This window comes from Cricetulus griseus, chromosome X (assembly GCF_003668045.3).
Source record: "Cricetulus griseus strain 17A/GY chromosome X, alternate assembly CriGri-PICRH-1.0, whole genome shotgun sequence".
In the NCBI taxonomy this organism is placed as follows: Eukaryota; Metazoa; Chordata; class Mammalia; order Rodentia; family Cricetidae; genus Cricetulus; species Cricetulus griseus.
In genome coordinates this window covers 108,065,991-108,085,354 of record NC_048604.1, presented here as the reverse complement: position 1 = coordinate 108,085,354, position 19,364 = coordinate 108,065,991, and the positions used below count along the sequence as shown (strand labels likewise).

The window sequence follows — 19,364 nt, the reverse complement described above, 5'->3', positions numbered from 1 at the left end:
TTACTTTTGAGAACAATGGTGACCTTTGAGAATGCAGGACTTTATCTCTCGAAGTCTCTCTTCCTCAGTGAGATTTTTTGTTTTAGAATATTACGCTGTAGATAGTTGAAATTATTATGTTGTTTTACACAAGAATAACTTAGAAAAATTAGTATATCTAAAAGAATAACTTAGGTTTCTACTTCCATGAAGGTAAATTATAGTAGATATACTTTCCTTATTCTTCTTGCTAAATATAAGTAGAATTCTAGGACATTGTATGTGTGTGTGTTGTGGGGGGCAAAAACACAAGATACTCCAGAAAGTAGAGGCTGTTGATGATGTTGGGATCCAAAGAATACTAGAGTAGTAAGTTCTCTGGGTTTTCTTTTAGTCTAGTACATCACAGACTGGATGTGAGACAATTTGACAGGGGATTTAGAAGTATCAGCCCCTGCAGACTGACACCCTCTGCCTGGAAACCTGCAAAGGACCACCCAGTAACCCAGAAATGTTTAGGTAAAGACTGCTCTATTCAAGCCAAGCACCACCGAAGAAACTGTGGTTCACCCTCGCCTTTACCAGCAAAGACCTTACAAGCAGCCTCTATTACCAAGCTATAGTGAAGTATGTTGCTTTACTGGATACCACTTGGGAGGTGTCAAGCAAGGTCAAATGAGCAATCAAAACATACTGTTCCACCTGTCAGCAATGAATGTCTACCCTCACATACTACAGTAGCCAGAAAATGCCTGATAAAATACAAGATTTGATTTAGACCCAGAACCTTTTAAATTAAAACTCACATACTTGGACTTTAACTGAAAATTCCTATCATACCAAGGATTAAGAAGGTTTCAAATTCAGATCTCAGGCAGCTTAGAGAGAAAGTGAACACCACGATGCTATTTAGAGAAAAATTTCAAAGCAACTCTCATAAAAATGTTTTTCACAAATAATTATAAACATACTCAAAACAAATTGAACATAGATAGCAAGATGGTTCAATGGATAAAAGTACTTGTGCAAATCCCTGGAAGCCATGGTGAAAAGAAAGAACAATTCTTGAAAGTTCTCTGACCTTCACACACATGCGGTGGCATGCACATGCGACACATACATGCACACACAAATTATGCAGTTAGAATAATGGAAAATATTCTGAAAAAAATAAAGACCTGTAGGACTACAAAAAATCTAATATTTGTATCATCAGACTCTCAGAGAGGATTAGAATGACATACGTACACAAATCCATAATAAAGCCAATTCATTTATATGATGTTTACTTTTAAGGGAAAAATAATTATAAATGATAGCTGATCTCTGATCAGAAGCCTTAGGATTCCGAAGGAAATATTAAAACATTTCTAGTACTGAAAGAAAAGAATAACCAACTATCTTAGTTAGTTTTCTATTACTGTGCTAAAACACCATGACCAAGATAACTTATGAAACAAATGGTTTAATTGGGTTTATGGTTTCAATGAGTTAGAGTTTATGGTGGTGATGGTTGAGCAAAGGCATGGTAGCAGAGCCGACTAAGAGTTTACATCTTTTCCTCAAACATGAGACAGACAGAGAGAGAGAGAGAGAGAGAGAGAGAGAGAGAGAGAGAGAGAGAGAGAGAGAGAGAGAGCGCCAGCCCACTGGGAATAGCAAGAGTCTTTTGAAACCTCCATGCCCACCCCCAGTGTGTTAGAGACACACCTTCTCTAACACAGCCACATCTCTTAATCTTTCCCAAAAGGGTCTACTAACTGGGGACCGAGCATTCAAGTATATGAGCCTGTGGGGGCCATTCTCATCCAAATCACCACGACAACATACAATTATTTATAAAATATGATCCTTTAGTAATGAAGGAGAAATAGGTTAAGTTTTTGTTTTTTCCAAGCAGAACAGTAAAAGAATGAGTCTTGAAACATCAGAAAAAAACAGTTTAACAAAATAATTGATAAATATAACAGACATCCTTGGAGTTTCTAGACTGTGTTTCACAGGAACAAAAATTATAACACTGTTTCAGTGTAGGTACCTGAGCTATTTTAGGGACAGGGACGTGGCTCAGCAGGAAGTACTGCTGCCAGTGACAACTTGAGTTTGATTCCCAGAACCCACACAGTGGAGACAGAAACACTTCCATGTGCAGGCTGTGGCGTGAGTCTAACCACCACAAACACACACTAAATGAGTAAATAAAATATTTAAAGAGAATATATTTTAGATAATTATTAGTAGAGGAGGATAAAGCAGCTTTTCTTCATTTGAACTGGTAAAATATCAATATCTACTAGTATGATTTATTTATTTCCTTATTTAGTTTTGTGCTAAAGAGTCAACCCAGGGCCCCATGGATGCCAAGCGTGTACCCTCCCACAGAGCTACATCTCTGTTTTCTCTTTGTATATTTTTTGATGCCCATGATTGATATTAAATTACACAGATAAAGCAGCTGTAGATATAGCTCCATGGTTGATCATGTGTCTAGTATGCACAAAGTTGTAGGTTCAACTTGGTTTATTTTTTTAGATTATTTAATTATTATGTATACTATGTTCTGCCTGCATGTATGCTGGCATGCCAGAAGAGGGCACCAGATCTCATTATAGATGATTCATTATGGATGGTTGTGAGCCACTATGCAGTTGCTGGGAATTGAACTCAGGACCTCTGGAAAAGCAGCAAGTGCTGTTAACCACTGAGTCATCTCTCCAGCCTCCTGTGGTTCAACTTCTAGCACCTGTCCAAAAAAAAAGATGTACAAAGATAGCCATGAATGATACCACACACCTTTAATGCCAGCACTGTGGAGGCAGAGATGGGTGGATCTCTGAGTTCGAAGCCAGTCTGGTCTACATAGTAAGACTCCCCATCTCAAAACAAACGAACCAAAAAGATATACAGAAATAATACTCAAAACCACTATTATAGATAAATCAAAATAGGATTCTAAAATTAATCCAGGTAATTTACAGGAAGGGAATAATCATAAAGCAGAACAAAAACAAACCATAGCAAAACTAAAATGATAGACTTACTCTCTAATATATAATAATTACATTATTATGAGTTTATCCCAGAACAGTCAAGTATGTGATGTAGATTGAATGTTTCTGTTTTCACATACCTACTACATTCATATGTCAACATCCTAACCACTCAGTATGTTATGTTAGCTTTAAGACAACAGTCACAAGTAGGATTTACATCTTTGTTAAAGGAACTATAGAGAGCTGCCTTTTCTTTCTGCCATGTGGAAATATAGTAAGAGAGCAGTCGTAAACTAGAAAGCAGGCCCTCACCAGATGCATCTCTCTGCACTTGGGTCTAAGATTTTCCTGCTTCTAGAACTTTGTGGAATAGATATTGCTGTTTATAAGTTATCTAAGCTAGTGTATGGCTTTTTGAGACAGGTCTCACTGTGTAGCTTTGGCTGGCCTGGAACTCACTATGTAGACCATAATGGACTTGAACTCACAGAAATCCACCTGTCTCTACTTCCATGTGCTGGGATTAAAAGTGTATACTACTACCTCTGCCTGTGGTGCTTTTTTTCATAGCAACCCAAATAGATTAAGACAATATAGATGTGAAAAAATTCTTAAAATATTAGCCTGTATCATGTGTATAGAGAGTTCAAGGCCAGTCTGGGTTACATAGCATGGTGCTTCTTAGAAAAACAAAGAGACAAAAAATTAGTAGAATTCAACAGCATATATACATGTACATATACATGTGTGTATATGTACATCGAATGGCTAAATAAACCCATATGTCAATATATGGTTATATCAATGGATGCAGAGAAAGCATTGGACAGAATGTGACATGCATTCGTGATAAATAAATCTCTCAAAAATGTGGAAACTGAGAGGAAATAACTCAATTGGGTGATTGAGTGGATGCTGCACATCTCAAATAACAGAGACCATAGACTCGGAATCTGAGATACACAGGAAACCATGATTTTCTGCTCTGTTTTCTTTTACCCTTATAGATCTAATTGATGTTGGATCTGAAGAACTTGGGGTTTTTGGTTTTGGAGACAGCATCTGTTGACCATGCTGCCCCCCAACATCTGCTAAACCTCTAAAGTTGCTAAAATTTGAGGGATTTTGTTTTGGTTTTGTTTGAGAAATTAGAACCTTTGGGAATATCCAACGAAGTATTCACATCATTCTTCCTTGGATGTTGTTGTCTAGTCTAGTACATCTACTTAAAAAGGAGTTTCACAGTATTTCAAAAACTATGTCCCATAGGATAGTCTACAAAGAAATGTTATAACTGTTCCCTTTCTGGATTTTTATGAGAATTAATGTGCTAATTAGGTACAGATTAGATAATATATTATCAACTCTCTAATGAATGCATATGGCTCCTACTAATTACTAGTGCTAACAATAATTACAGTGACGAAAATTCAGAGATACTGAAGTGCAATAGACCCTGACAGCTGTAACCAGCTACAGTAATGTCCAGATTTTCTAGAGCCTATTTTCCTTACTTTGTTTTTCAGTTCCTTCTGTGATCCTTAAAGAGTGGTCTGCCTATAAAGGGAAATCACCTCAAACCCCTGAGCTGGTATCTGCACTCACATTTCGGGAATGGACTTGCCCAAACCTCAAGAAGCTCTGGTTAGGCAAAGCAGTTGAGGACAAGAACAGGAGAATGAGGGCTTTCCTGGCCTGTATGAAGTCAGACACGCCCAGTATGCTCAATCCGGCTAATGTCCCCACCCACCTGCTGCTCATGTGCTGCGTACTCCGGTAAGCTGTATGACAGGCTCTCTCTCTCTCTCTCTCTCTCTCTCTCTCTCTCTCTCTCTCTCTCTCTCTCTCCCTCTCTCTCTCCCTCCATCCCTCCCTCCCTCCCTCCCCCCCTCTCTCTCTCTCTGTCTCTGTCTCTCCTATTTTACTTTTCAACATCTTTGAGTGATTTCAAGGTGAAGAGATTTTTGGTTTACACTTGACTTAGCCTTCAGAACCATTAGGAGTGACTGCTATATGGATAGTCTCAGTTTCTGATCCCATGTCATCATTAGTGCATGCATGACTCCATTTTTTTATGTAATTTTCGAGATGCATTTAGTTTTCCTTCATGTGGACAAGCGTTTGCCTGCAGGTATGCTTGTGCAGCATGTGCATGCAGTACTCCCAGAGGCCAGAAGAGGCTTTTGCATCCCCTGGAACAGGAGTGATAGATACTTGTGACCCACTATGTAGGTGCTGGGAATGAACCCCCAGGTCCTCTGGAAAAGCAGCAAATGCTCTTAATCACTTAACCATCTCTTCAGCCCCAATTTCCTTGATTTTACTTTAGTTTTTGTTGCCAACAGTCTTTAATTAGCTCAACTATTATCAAGACTCCTTCTTTTTTATAATCCTGTGTTTTGGTTGATCCTCTCCCTCTAGTATCATAACCATATACACGTTCACTTCCACCTAAATACACATATATAAAAATTACCAGCTAGGATAGGATGTTAGAGAAAAATGTTGTATTTCCCTGTCTGACTTTAGGTTACTTTACATATAATTCTGTTTCTTACCTGTTTTTTCTTTCTTTCTTTGAATCTTAATTTACTTTATCTTATTTTCTTATGATGGTTCCTTAGTTAGGGTTACTGTTGCTATGATGAAACCCCATGACCAAAGCAACTTGGGGAGGAGAGGGTTTACTTGGCTTACACTTCCATATTACTGTTCATTACAGAAGAAAGTCAATGCAGGAACTCAAACAGGGCAGGAACCTGGAGGCTGGAGCTGATGCAGAGGCTAGGTGGGGTGCTGCTTACTGGCTTGCATCCCCTGGCTTGCTCAGCCTGCTTTCTTATAGAACCAAGAACCACCAGCCCAGGTATGGCATCACCCACAATGGGATAGGCCCTTTCCCATTGATCCCTAATTGAGAAAATGCCTTACAGGTGAATCTCATGGAGGCATTTTCGAGAGGGTCCTTCCTCTGATGAATCTAGCTTGTGTCAAGTTGACATCAAACTAGCCAGGACAAATGGACTCTTGCTATGTTACTAAGCTTTTCTGAACTCCTGTGCTCATGCCATCCTCTCTACTCAGGCTCCCTAGTGGATTGGACTATAGACATAGATCATCATGCCTATATCCATTCACTTATTATTTTTAATCTGTCCACATTATAGATTGGTAAATATCAATGCTATTTTCACAGTATTTTACTGATTAATTGATGGATGCTTCTTTCCAGTTCTTTTGGAGTTCACTCAGTGAGTTCAAAAGATACTTTTTTAAAAACCATAATTATTGATTGTCTGTGTATACGCATTTGCTTGCATGTGTGTCAGTGCACCGTGTGCATCCAGTGCCCACAGAGGTCAGAAGAAGCTGTCAGATTCCTTAGAAATGGAGTTATAGATGGTTGTGAGCTGCTATGTGGGTGCTGGGAAGCAAACCACTGAACAATCTGTAAAGCTTCCAGAAAATATTTTCATGAGGTGTTTATTTTAGTGGTCCTTTGTCAGTGTATCTGAAGTAAATACCCAGGAATAGAATTTCTGGATCCTATAAAATAGTGGTTCGAAACCTTTCTAATGCTGTAACCCTTTCATACAGTTCCTCATGTTGTGGTGACCCCTCCCAACCATAAAATTATTTCATTGCTACTTCTTAACTGTAATTTTGCTACTATTATGAATTGTAATGTCAGTATTTTTGGAGATAGAGATTTACCAAAGAGGTCACAACCCATAGGTTGAGAACAGCTGTTATAAAGTAAATATGCCTATAAATTTGTCAGTAAATATTGCCAAATTGCAATATTTTATAACTGTACTGATTTACATACTTAGCATAACACTTAGGTTTTTCTATTTCTTCATATTTCCAATAATAATTGGCATACAGTCAAATCCCAGTAGATTTCATGCAATATTTGTCATTTGCTTTTCTTTAACTACTGATGAAGATGACCTTTTGCTTTTGATTTTCTTTTGGTGCTAAAGTGTACATGCAAAGCAGTTGCTCTAACCCTTAAACTACACAACAGGCCTACTTTTCTGTTTTTGTGCCTATTAACAACTTGAGGTTTCTTTTTTTAACTTCATTTTTTAATTAATTAATTCTATGTCTATGGGTGTTTTGACTGCATGTGTGTATCTGTGAACCACATGCATGTCTGGTGCCTTTGGAGTCCAGAAGAAGGCATTGGATCCCCTGGAAATAGAGTGGTAGATGGCTGTGAGCTGCCATGTGGGTACTAGGAATTGAACTTAAGTCCTCTACAAGAGCAGCCCATGCTCTTAACTGCTGAGTCGTCACTCCAGCCCCTTACAAAACCTTTTTCAGCCGGGCGTTGGTGGTGCACGCCTTTAATCCCAGCACTCGGGAGGCAGAGGCAGGCGGATCTCTGTGAGTTCGAGACCAGCCTGGTCTACAAGAGCTAGCCTCCAAAGCCACAGAGAAACCCTGTCTCAAAAACTAAAAACAAAACAAAACAAAACAAAACAACCTTTTTCATATGTCAGGTGTGGTGGTGCATACCTTTAGTCTCAGCACTTTGGAGGCACAGGCAAATGGATCTCTGGGTCCAAGGCCAGCCTTGTCTATATAGTGAGCTTCAGAACAGCTAAGGGTTACATAGAGAGACCCTGTCTAAAACAAACAAAATTTTAAATATAATTTAAGATTCCCACACTTATTTCTTTTTTATGTATATGTGTGTTTGCCTGTGTATATGCATGTGCTCCATGTGTGTGAAGACACCCATGGAAGCCAGAAGGTATCAGATGCCCTGGAACTGGAGGTATTGATGGTTGTGAGCGACCAGATATGGATGCTGGGAGCTGAACTTGGGTCCTCTGTAAGAAGAGCAGGTGCTCTTAACTGCTGAGCCATCTCTCTCTCTAGCACCTACTTGAGCCTTCTTCACTGTAGCGTTCATATCTATTTATTTTGTAAACTCTGTTATATTGCTCTTCTTTTTCTTGCTGATTACATGAGTTCTTTGTGACATACATGGCATAAATCTTTTGTATATTTGTATGTATTTGTTTCAAATATCTTTTCCAGTCAGACACAGTTTGTTCAAATTTTATGTTCAATATCTTTTATCAAGTGGAATTAGTTCATTTTTTTCTAAATTTTCATTATTATAGTTTACTATATGCAGAAATGTTAGAATAATAATGTACATCAATATGACCACTATCTGTAGGCTATTAGTATCTTACTGTAGATATTTTATTCATAAACTATTCACCTGTCTATCTCTAGTTTCCATTTATCCTTTCTGATAGATTACTAAGTAAAGATATTAATATATGTTTCTCCTTAGTGAGAAGCACATATATTGGCTTGTCAAACCCAGTAACTTGGTGTATAGTTTGATATTGTATTTAATAAATTCTCCTCATTCTTGGGTCATGAAGATATCTTTCTATAACTCTTTCTGGGTAAGGTTTTTAATATAGTGATATGTATCTTAGATTTGCAGAAAATAAGGACCTGGACCTTCTTTTCTCTACACACTAAGCTAGATCCCCATTTCTGGGGGGGGGGGGTTCAAGACAGGGTTTCTCTGTGTAGCTTTGGAGCTAGATCCCCATTTTTCAGATTTATTTGAATTAGAAACAAGATTGTTTTACATGACAATCCCAGTTCCCTCTCCCTCCCCTCCTCCCCTACCACCCCCCCCCAACTAAAACCCTACCTATCACATATCCTTTCTGCTCCCCCTGGAGGGTGAGGCCTTCCATAGGGTGTCATCAGAGTCTATCATATCCTTTGGGATAGGGCCTAGGCCCACCCCCATGTGACTTGACTCAGGGAGTATTCCTCTATGTGGAATGGGCTCCCAAAGTCCACACCTATGTTATGGATAAGTCCTGAACTGCTACAGGAGGTCCTGTAGATTTCCGAGGTTTCCTCAATGAAATCCATGTTCCTGGGGTCTGGATCAGTCCCATGCTGGTATCCCAGCTATCAGTCTTGAGAGCAAGAGTTCCCTGATGTTCAGGTCAGTTGTTTCTGTGGGTTTCACCAGCCTGGTCTGGACCCCTTTGCTCTTCACTTGTCTTTCTCTGCATCTGGATTCCAGTTCAATTTAGTGACTAGTTGTGGGTGTCTGCTTCTACTTCCACCAGCTGCTGGATGAGGGCTATTGGGTAGCATATTTGTTGGTCATCAATCTCATTATCAGGGGAGGACATTTAAGGTAGCCTCTCCTTTGTTGCTTAGATTGTTAGCTGGTGTTATCTTTGTAGATCTCCAGACATTTCCCTAGTGCCTGATTTCTCTGTAAACCTAAAATGTCTCCCTCTATTACGGTATCTCCATTCTTGTTATCTTCTATTCTTCCCCTGACTCAACCCTTCTGCTCCCTCATGTCCTCTGCATCCCTCCTCTTCTTCCCTTCTCATTCTCCTAGCTAACCCCCTCTTCCCATGCTCTCAATTTGCTCAGGGGATCTTGACCCTTTCCCCTTCTCCAGGGGACCATGTATGTCTCTCTTAGGGTCCTCCTTGTTTACTAGCTTCTCTGGCAGTGTGGATTGTAGGCTGGTAATCCTTTACTCTATGTCTAAAATCCACATATGAGTGAGTACATACCATGTTTGTCTTTTTGTGATTGGGTTACCTTGCTCAGAATGGTTTCTTCTAGTTCCATCCATTTTCCTGCAAATTTCAACATTCCATTGTTTTTTTTTTTTCTGCTGAGTAGTACTCCATTGTGTAAATGTACCACATTTTCTCTATCCATTCTTCAGTTGAGGGACATCTAAGTTTCTTCCACATTCTGGCTATTACAAATAGTGTTGCTATGAACATAGTTGAACAGATGTCCTTGTTGTATAAATGTGCTTCTTTTGGCTATATGCCTAAGAGTGGAATTGCTGGTTCTTGTGGTAGACTGATTCCCATTTTCTTGAGGAGTCACCATATTGATTTCCAAAGTGGCTGTACAAGTTGGCACTCCCACCAGCAGTGGAGAATTGTTCCCCTTTCTCCACATGCTCTCCAGCATAAACTGTCATTGGTGTTTTTGATTGTAGCCATTCTGACAGGAGTAAGATGATGTCTCAGAGTTGTTTTGATTTGCATTTCTCTGATGGCTAAGGATGTTGAGCACTTTCTTATGTGTCTTTCAGCTATTTTAGATTCCTCTGTTGAGAATTGTCTATTTAGTTCTGTACCCCACTTTTTAATTGGGTTGTTTGGTGTTTTGGAGACTAGCTTCTTGAGTTCTTTGTATATTATGGAGATCAGCCCTCTGTCAGATATGGGGTTGGTGAATATCTATTCCCAGTCTGTGGGCTGCCGTTTTGTCTTGCTGACTATGTCCTTTGCATTACAGAAGCTTCTTAGTTTCAGGAGGTCCCATTTGTCAATTGTTGATCTCAGTGTCTGTGCTACTGGTGTAATGTTCAGGAAACTGTCTCCTGTACCAATTAATTCAAGGGTATTTCCCACTCTGTCTTCTAATAGGGTTAGTGTGGCTAGGTTTATGTTGAGGTCTTTGATCCATTTTGACTTAAGTTTTGTGCATGGTGATAGGCTTGGGTCTATCTGTAGTCTTCTATATGTCCGCATCCAGTTATACCAGCACCATTTATTGAAGATGTTCTCTTTGTTCCATCATATAAATTTGGATTGTTTGTCAAAAATCCGGTGTTCGTAGATGTGTGGGTTAATATCAGGGTTTTCAACTCTATTCCATTGGGCTACCTGTCTATTTTTGTGCCAATACCAAGCTGTTTTCAGGACTAAAGCTCTGTAATAGAGCTTGAAGTCAGGGATGGTAATGCCTCCAGAAGTTTCTTTATTGTACAGGGTTGTTTTGGCTATCCTGGGTCTTTTGTTTCTCCATATAAAGTTGAGAATTGTTCTTTCAAGGTCTGTGAAGAATTGTGTTGGGATTTTGATGCGAATTTCATTGAATCTGTAGACTGTTTTTGGCAAGATTGCCATTTTTACTATGTTGATCCTACCTATCCAAGAGCATGGGAGATCTTTCCACTTTCTGGTTAGATCCCCATTTCCATATATTAAATGATACTTTCTTTCTGCACTGATTGTTAACCTAACTCAGCTTCCTTCCTCTACATACATGTGCACATGTGGTACACACACACACACACACACACACACACACACACACACACACACACACACCAGTCCATTCTGTTTGTTCCATTGGCTAGTTCATCCTTCATTAGTATGACATTGGGTTAGTTATTAAGGGTTTATAATTGTCTTTAATCTTAGGTAGGGCAAATTACTCTGCATTTCTTATTTCAGAATTGTGCCATTTTTACAGTTCATAAGGTTTTAATACTATATATAATATATAATTAATTTCTACAAAATATTTTTGCAGTTTGACATTGGATTGATTAATTTATGGACATTGGCATTTTTATAATGTCTTAGTGTCCAAAGATCATATTTTACCTCTCGTATTTATCAGGGCTCTTCATGTCTTCATAGGATTAATTTTTTTCTAGAGATATCTACAATTTAATTCCTAAGTACTTGATATGTTACTGTAATAAGGGATGGTATTTTCTTTCCTACTATGCTTTCTAATTATTTGCTGATATATTGAAAGTAATTTATAGCAGGTAGGTCAGATTCTAGTTTCTATAACTTATAAGACATTGAACTTTGAAACTGGGAAGATCTTAGTTTTAATTATGATTTTATTATCATTGTGCATGTATATGCATGCTGTGTTAGGAGATGTACTTGCTGCAGAGTACATGTAGAAGTCAGAGAACAACTTCATAGAGTTGGCTTTATTCCTCTACTTTTACATATGTTCTATATTGCACAGCAGCACCTTTATTGACTGAGCAATTCTGCTGGCCTATTTTGTTATTTGATACAGAGTGGTCCATGTTAGTCTTCAACTTGGGTTGAGGCTAATCCTATAATTGGGATTACAATTCTGGGCACCACATTCAGCCTTTGTTTTAGATTTTTGTTTTGTCCCTTTTTATCTTGGATAACTCACTTTAGCCTTTCTGAACATTTGCCTTTTTCACTGTGTAAGTGGGCATAATAATTCATCTCAGAGCCATTTGAGCATTTAAATTACACAAGCAAGATCACTCCTACATAATAGATGTTCAATATAATGTATTAGTTGTCCAACTACCTTGGAAATCAGATTGCTGACCCATGGGATTTTTCCTAAAAAGAATAATAGATACAGATGTAATCTTTCTTATCACTAGCCTGTTCCTGGGCCACAGATAAAAATCGTCCCACATAGAGGGCTAGAGAGATGGCTCAGCAGTAAAGAGTACTGGCTGCTCTTCCAGAGGACCCAGGTTCAATTCCCAGAACTCACATGGCAAGCTCACAACTGTCTGTAACTCCATTTCCAGGTGATCCAACACTCTCACACAGATATACATACAGGCAAAAACACCAATGCAGTACACATAAAATAAAAATAAATAAATCAGTTAAAATTGTTCCATATTAACTCTGAAAGTAGACATTTTGTTTCCTTTCATTACATTTATTTATTTTATTATATATGTGTGTGCATGTATCTGGAGTGTTTATTTGCCAAAACTCACACGTAGAGGTCAGGACAACTTGTGAAAGTTGGTTCCCTCCTTTCTTCCTGTGTATCCTGGGGATGAAACTCAGGCTGTGAAGTTTGGTGTCAAATGACTTTATCCTAGGAGCCATCCCATTTTATCTTTGTTCTAAAGGCTATAGTAATAGCCTATTTTCCCATTCTTTTGGTTGTCTTGTTTATATAGAATGTGACCAGGAGCTACAGTATCTAACACAAAGAGTGTGTTCAGATATTTGAATAAGGCCTATGAACTTATGAAGATAAACCCTCAGCCTCTTGTTCAACCTGTTTATACTTAAACACATTTCTGACAATTTAGTCAGCTGAATTTCTAGTGCACAACAGATCATGAAGCACCAAATAATTAGGTAAATATCATTTCTTTTCCAATTTGCTGTGTTAAAATGCTCTGATAAAAGAAAGGAATTTAAGGGGAAAGAGTTCATTTTAATTCACAGTTCATACAGTCCATCATGGTAGGGAATTCAGAGCAGCCAGATCTTGAAGCAGTTAGTCACATTGTATCCATTGTCTAGAAAAGAGTGACATAAGACTGATGCTCAGCTACCTTTCTCCTTTTTAAACAGTATAGGATCCCAGCTCAGGGAATAGTGCCACCCATAGTGTGGATGGTTTTTCCCACCTCAGCTTACCTAATTAAGATAATCCCATCTCCATGGTGATTCTAGATCTCATCAAATTGACAACTGAGATTAATTATCACAGTAAACAAGACAAACAGATACTTTTACAGATAGCCCTAATAATAGCAATGGCAAATGATAATACACTGCCCCAAACTCAAAGAAAAAAACTAGAAAGACTGCATTTCTTAAAGACTCAAAATTAAGAGACAGTACATAAAGGCCAAATTGTCCTATATTAATCAGTACCCCAGAGTTTATTAAATCAACAACAACAGGTACTATCCTATTTTCTGCCATGTGGTTGATGTTTCCAATCCTTATAATAATAGTACCAAATAGCAAGTCTGACATATATTGACTCATAAATGAGGAAACAAGCTGAGAGAGCAGCAACTGACACCAATGATATAGCAAGGCACACTACTTAGAGGGGTTAAACCCCCATTTTTCTGTCTACCAATTCCTGTTTTTTAAGAGGATAAAATATTTTAACACAGTTTTGGGCTAGTGAGATGGCTTAATGGATTAAAGTCCTTGTCATCAAGTCTTACAAATGGATCTTGACCCCTGGAACCCACATGGTGGGAGGTGAGAATTAACTCCTGCAAGCTGTTCTCTGACCACACACATATGCACATGCAGGTGTGATCTCTCTCTCTCTCTCTCTCTCTCTCTCTCTCTCTCTCTCTCTCTCTCTCTCACACACACACACACACACACACAATAAAAATAAATGTACTTAGAACAATTAATATAGAACCTAGTTGAATTTTTTAAAAAATTATCTTTAAATGAAAATTAAACTTAAATGTGACATTGCTTACCAATATCAAGTAAAATCTGTATGAACATTGAACTATAGCTTTCTTGAATACCAGGAGTGTGCACTTCTTCATTTACTTCATCTAGTTATAGTTAAAAGATGCTTTCCATGGAAACATAGCATACTGGAGAAATTGTGACAAAATATATGTTCATAAACTTCTTAGTAGTCCTAGAAAAATAATCTATCCCTGCTGAATATGAACAGATATTCATTAATACCCTATCCTTTCTAGCAAAAGTTCATCCAAATCTAAAGTTGCCCAAAGTCCACATGATGGCCCACAAACATGTGTAACTCCAGTTCCAGGGTATCCAACACCCTCTTCTCACTTCTCAGGAAATAAGCATTGTCAAAGTCATTGATGTTTCTGTTGTATGCCCTAATGATATACCACAAATACAAAAACATTTATTCCATGAAATCTGCCAGGGCCAGCAAGATGGTTCAGCAGATAAAGGCATCTGAAGGCAAACTTGATAACCTCAGTTTAAACTCAAGACCCACATGGTTGAAAGAAAGAGCTGCCTCCCATAAGCTGACTTCCTCTGACTTCCACACATGTACCGAGGCACACACACATGCCCACACATATGTGCATAAACACATACTATAAAATTCAGAACATTTAAAAATTTTTGTAAAAATAGAATCTACTAAAAGATTTTAGTGGCTGGCATAGGTGCTTCTTCTCCTAGAGGGGTCTATGAAAGCAAAGGATTTGTTGCTTTTTACTTGATCAGAAAAGTGATTGACACCATAGAAGACCCGGGGACCATTTATTCCCACAGTCAAGCTGTGATAGTACTTGGGGATAGCTAGACATGAGCTCTTGAGGTAAACTGCTTCTGCCAGGATGGATAGAAGAAGGATAATAAAAGAAATCAAGCAAGCTCTTACGGACATGAGGAATACTGTGAAAGCTTCAGACAGTGACCTCACTAATATGGTTCAGGTGACTGACTAATTGACATCAATGGCTTTGGTCCTATGGGTGAAACCTACAAATAGTACTTTAGAAATGGTATTCCTGCTACTGCTGCTTTTAAGGTCATGGCCTTGCCCAGTGGAAGCTGTGTTGACTGAAGTACATAGCAGTGCAAGGAACTCTCTTAAGACAGTGTAGCTATAATTGGGCCCAGTGTTACTTACTGTTTTAACTAGCATTTTCATTATTTTCTTAAAACATGTTCATTTTAAAATCGATGCTGGTAAGTGTCAGTTCAACTAAAATATCTGAAGTTATTATTGAAATGTTATATAGCAGGGATAGTTGAGCATGAAATAGAGATAATGAATAATGAATCCATTACTGATAGACTATAAATTACATTTCTATATATTTATGTTGCTAGATGTGGGAGAAGAGACTCTTATTACATAGTTAATCAAATGCATAGAAGTAGAGAGAAATAACATGCAGGGAAGTTGAGTTATTATTTTGAGATACAATAAAAAGCTCAGCTAATCCACTTAATTGCAATTAACTTAATAATGTGAAATATTTTGTTGTCAAACAAGTTAAGTGATTCTTCAGTAAAATTAAAATATGTAAATCTGAACAGTAGTGAAGGCGAAGGAAGTGGAACAGAATTCTATATAGACAATAGTTTTTCTAATGGAAGTAGACATGTAGCTTTCAACAAGAAAGAAAGTCTAAATCTTCTCAAGGCATCAGTAGTCTAAAATTTTGAGTCAAGGTCACTCCCTTCCCCTCACCTCTATTAAAGTGGGTCTATTTCAAGCAGGAATAGCCGAGAAGACAGGGATTCCTTCTCCCAGCTCCTATTCTTGGGCTGTTATTTTACCCTGGAAAGGGAAGGCTGCCATTTGTCATCAATCCCATCCCTGCGTCCAGGTAAGTGTGGCCAAGAGGATTATTGACCCCCCAACCCCACTCATAACAGGGCAGAAACTCTAATCTGATGGTTCTCAACCTTCCCCATGCTACAACCCTTTAATACAGTTCCTCGTGTTGTGGTGACCCCCAACCATAAAATTGCTTCATTGCTAATTCATAACTGTGATCTTGCTACTGTTACGAATTATAAAATACAGATATGTGATGTGCACGATATCTGATATTTGACCCCTCTGAAGGGTTCATGACCCACAACTTGAGAACCTCTGCTCTAATCCAAGGGAAGCCAATTGCTCATAATTGAGACTCTAATTGTCTCCTAGCAGCAATATGTTGGAAGGAGTTTTCACAGTGGGAGGGGTCAGCTGCAAAGATCAAGACTGCCAACAGCACTGTATCTTTATCTTTGGTGCCCATCTGTAGAGCAGAAATAGTATATACCATACAGGGAAAACCACCCCTAGATCTAGGAAAGCAGAAGATGTTTGCTGGGGCAGGGCAAGCCATAAGGGGTATGTGTGCTAGCTAGTTTTATGTCAACTTGTCACAGGCTAGAGTTATCTGAAGGGAGGTAACATCGATTGAGGAAAAATGCCGCCATAAGATCCATGTGTAAGGCATTTTCTTAATGATTGATGTGGGGAGGTCTATTGTGGGTGGTGCCATCTCTGGGCTGGTGGTCCTGGGTTCTATAAGAAAGCAGGCTTAGCAAGCCATGGAAGCAAGCCAGTAAGCAGCTCCCCTCCATGGCCTCTGCATCAGTTCCTGCCTTCAGGTTCTTTGTCCTGTTTGAATTCCAGTCCCGACTTCCTTCAGTAATAAACTACAATGTGGAAATGTAAGCCTAATGAACCTTTCCTCCCCAAGTTGCTTTGGTCTGGTGTTTTGTCACCCCAGTAGTAATCCTAAGAAAGGGATGGTGGTGGGAACTTGGTATTTATAATAATATATGGAGAACTTTGTGCCTACAAGTATGTGGAAAGCAGTGGGGGATCTTAATAATAGGCAGTTGGGAGCTGGTAGCTAAGTGACAAAGTAAGGTGACAGAAGATCCAGAAGTTTTATAGCTAGAACCATGGGAAGAATCAGCCTCTTGTCTTCCTGGAACCACAGTCAACTTGAGAACAGGAAAATTGTGAGTATGCGCCAAATCAGGAAATGACATAGGGCAAACTTAAGTCATTCACTAAAGACCCATACACTCACTCAGACACAAGTCATACACTCAGATCCATCAATGAACAATACATGCTTCTATGGCACAAAGGCCTGGAATACCACCTCTGACCAAACAGAGCCCGAGAATAACTCCTGAGAAGCTAAATTTAAAACTAAAATCAAATGTATCCTTTTAGTCTGTGTGACTCTTCAAGGCCATGATTTCTTTGATATAACTTGAAAGAGACTTGCAAGCTACTTGTCCCTTGCTGAATGTGGGACTGAAGTGTGTAACCTCCTTAAATCCTGACAGAAATTTTGCTCCTGAAATGTGTTCAATGGTAAAAGGTAAAAATCTAGCCAGGTGTGGTAGAGCACGCCTTTAATGTCATCACTTGGGAGGCAGAACCAGGTGGAGTTCTGTGATCTTGAGGCAGCCTTGTCTAAAAAGTGAGTTCCAGGATAGCCAGGGTTGTTACTCAGAGAAACAGTCTCAAAACCCCCCAAAAATCTAACTGGCTGAGAAGACTTACGCATATTCTTTAACCAGTTAGTGACTTTTGCTTACCACAAATGACAGGTAGTCAAGTTAGGGTAAAAACAAAAAAGGAATCTTTCAGCAGACATCAAATGCTGCATTATGCATGGAAATAGACTTCACTAACTAAACAGGACAACAACTGACTAATAATGTTGAACATCCCTGATCAATCTACAGATCTCCTAAAGCCATGCTTAGAAACACATGTATGTGGTAAACAGTAAATAATTCAGGCTTTTAAAGGAGACTAAACACATGAAAGCAATGTAAATATTTTCAGAGAACTAAATGAAGAGCTGGAGATGTACTTCTGTAGTGGTATGCTTGCTTAGCAAACACAAAGCCCCAGGTTTAAACTCCAACATTGGGGATGAAACCTCACACGAATAAATCCACATATGCAAAGTTAAGTGAAGGGATCTTATTGTGATCATTTATCTTGATCATTAACCTGATAAAATTGAGGATCACTTGGGTGATTAGTAAAGTACACCTCTAAGTATATCTGAGGACATGAGCAGAGATGTTTAGATCATGAAGACTCTGACCTTCATGTGCTTTAATACACAGATGGATTCAAAGTATGAGGATTCTGCTAGGACATGGTAGAGCTGTGGCAGCTGAGCCTGGTTAAGAGGAAGTAAACCATTCAGTGGGCAGGGATGCCTTCCCTTGGCCCCTTTGTGTTTCTGTTCTGCCCCGACTTTGTCTGTCATCATTCGAGCTGCTTTACCAATCCCCTCCTTATCATCTAAACCTCTGGAATCATAAGCAAAATAAATATTTTTCTTCTTTGAAATAGCCAGATGTTTGCTACACTTTATCTTAATCAAAAGGCAGAGAAACAATCAGACATTTGCTTATAGCACTGATAAAACTGGCTAAAAATACTCATCAAATATACAATGTCGATAAAAAGGAACTAGTGAAAAGAACCAAATAGGTATTTTGGAGTTGAAGGGTGTGATAAGTGAAATGACACATTTACTAGAGAAGATGTAGTAGATGTATGCTGCCTCAGTAGATGTATGCTGCCAAGAAAAAGAAACAACAAATTTGAAAATAAATCAGTTAAGATTGTGTGAACAGAGAGACCTTGAGAAATAAGTCACACCATCAGTGCACACATAATGATCCTACCAGAAGAGGAGAAAGAAGGTACAGAAGAGAGAAGTAAAATGGCTGAATTTCAAGCTGGGTGATGAAGGCACACACCTATAATCCAAGCATGTGGAAGGCAGAGGCACGAAGATCTCTATGAGTTTGTGGCCATCCTGGTCTACATAGTGAGTTCCAGAACAGCCAGATTTGTTACACAGGGGAACCCTGTCTTGAAAAACACAAGGAAAAAAAAAAACACTGAATTTACCAAACTTGATGAAAAACATAATTTTATATGTCCAAGAACTCGAAATAGCATGAACACAGAGAACAGCATCTGACATATAATTAACACGAGAAAGACAACAAATGCTTGAGTACAGCAAGAAGAAAACAATTCAGCACATACAATGGAACCACAAAGTTGACTTCATACCAGAAACAGTGGAGGCTAAGGACACCAGTATGCTAAAAGAAAACATTGTCAACTGTAAATCCTTATATCTATCAAAACTGTTTAGAAATGAAGACAATAAAGATACTTCAAGATAAAAGAAGACCGAAAGAATAGATTGCTAGCAGACCTACCTTAGAAAAAATACAAAAGTTCCATGGGTTGAAAGCAAGGCACATGCCTGTAATCACTACTCTTGAAAGGTTGAGGCAGGAGTTCAAGATCATCCTTGGC

The 19,364-nt window shown here is 38.7% G+C and overlaps 1 protein-coding gene across 7 annotated transcripts in view; it reads left to right on the top strand.

Moving 5' to 3' along the window:
- Nucleotides 1-19,364, top strand: part of Fam120c (family with sequence similarity 120C) — a 141,542-nt gene that overhangs the window by 84,136 nt on the left and 38,042 nt on the right. For 5 of the 7 annotated variants that reach the window (XM_027432175.2, XM_027432174.2, XM_027432173.2 and 2 more), the window contains one exon: nucleotides 4,499-4,748. In XM_027432175.2, the coding sequence (XP_027287976.1) occupies nucleotides 4,499-4,748 (250 nt within the window). Of the gene's footprint in view, nucleotides 1-4,498; nucleotides 4,749-15,763; nucleotides 15,874-19,364 lie in introns of all 7 variants that reach the window. The other 2 variants (XM_027432177.2, XM_035449775.1) reach the window with 1 other exon arrangement.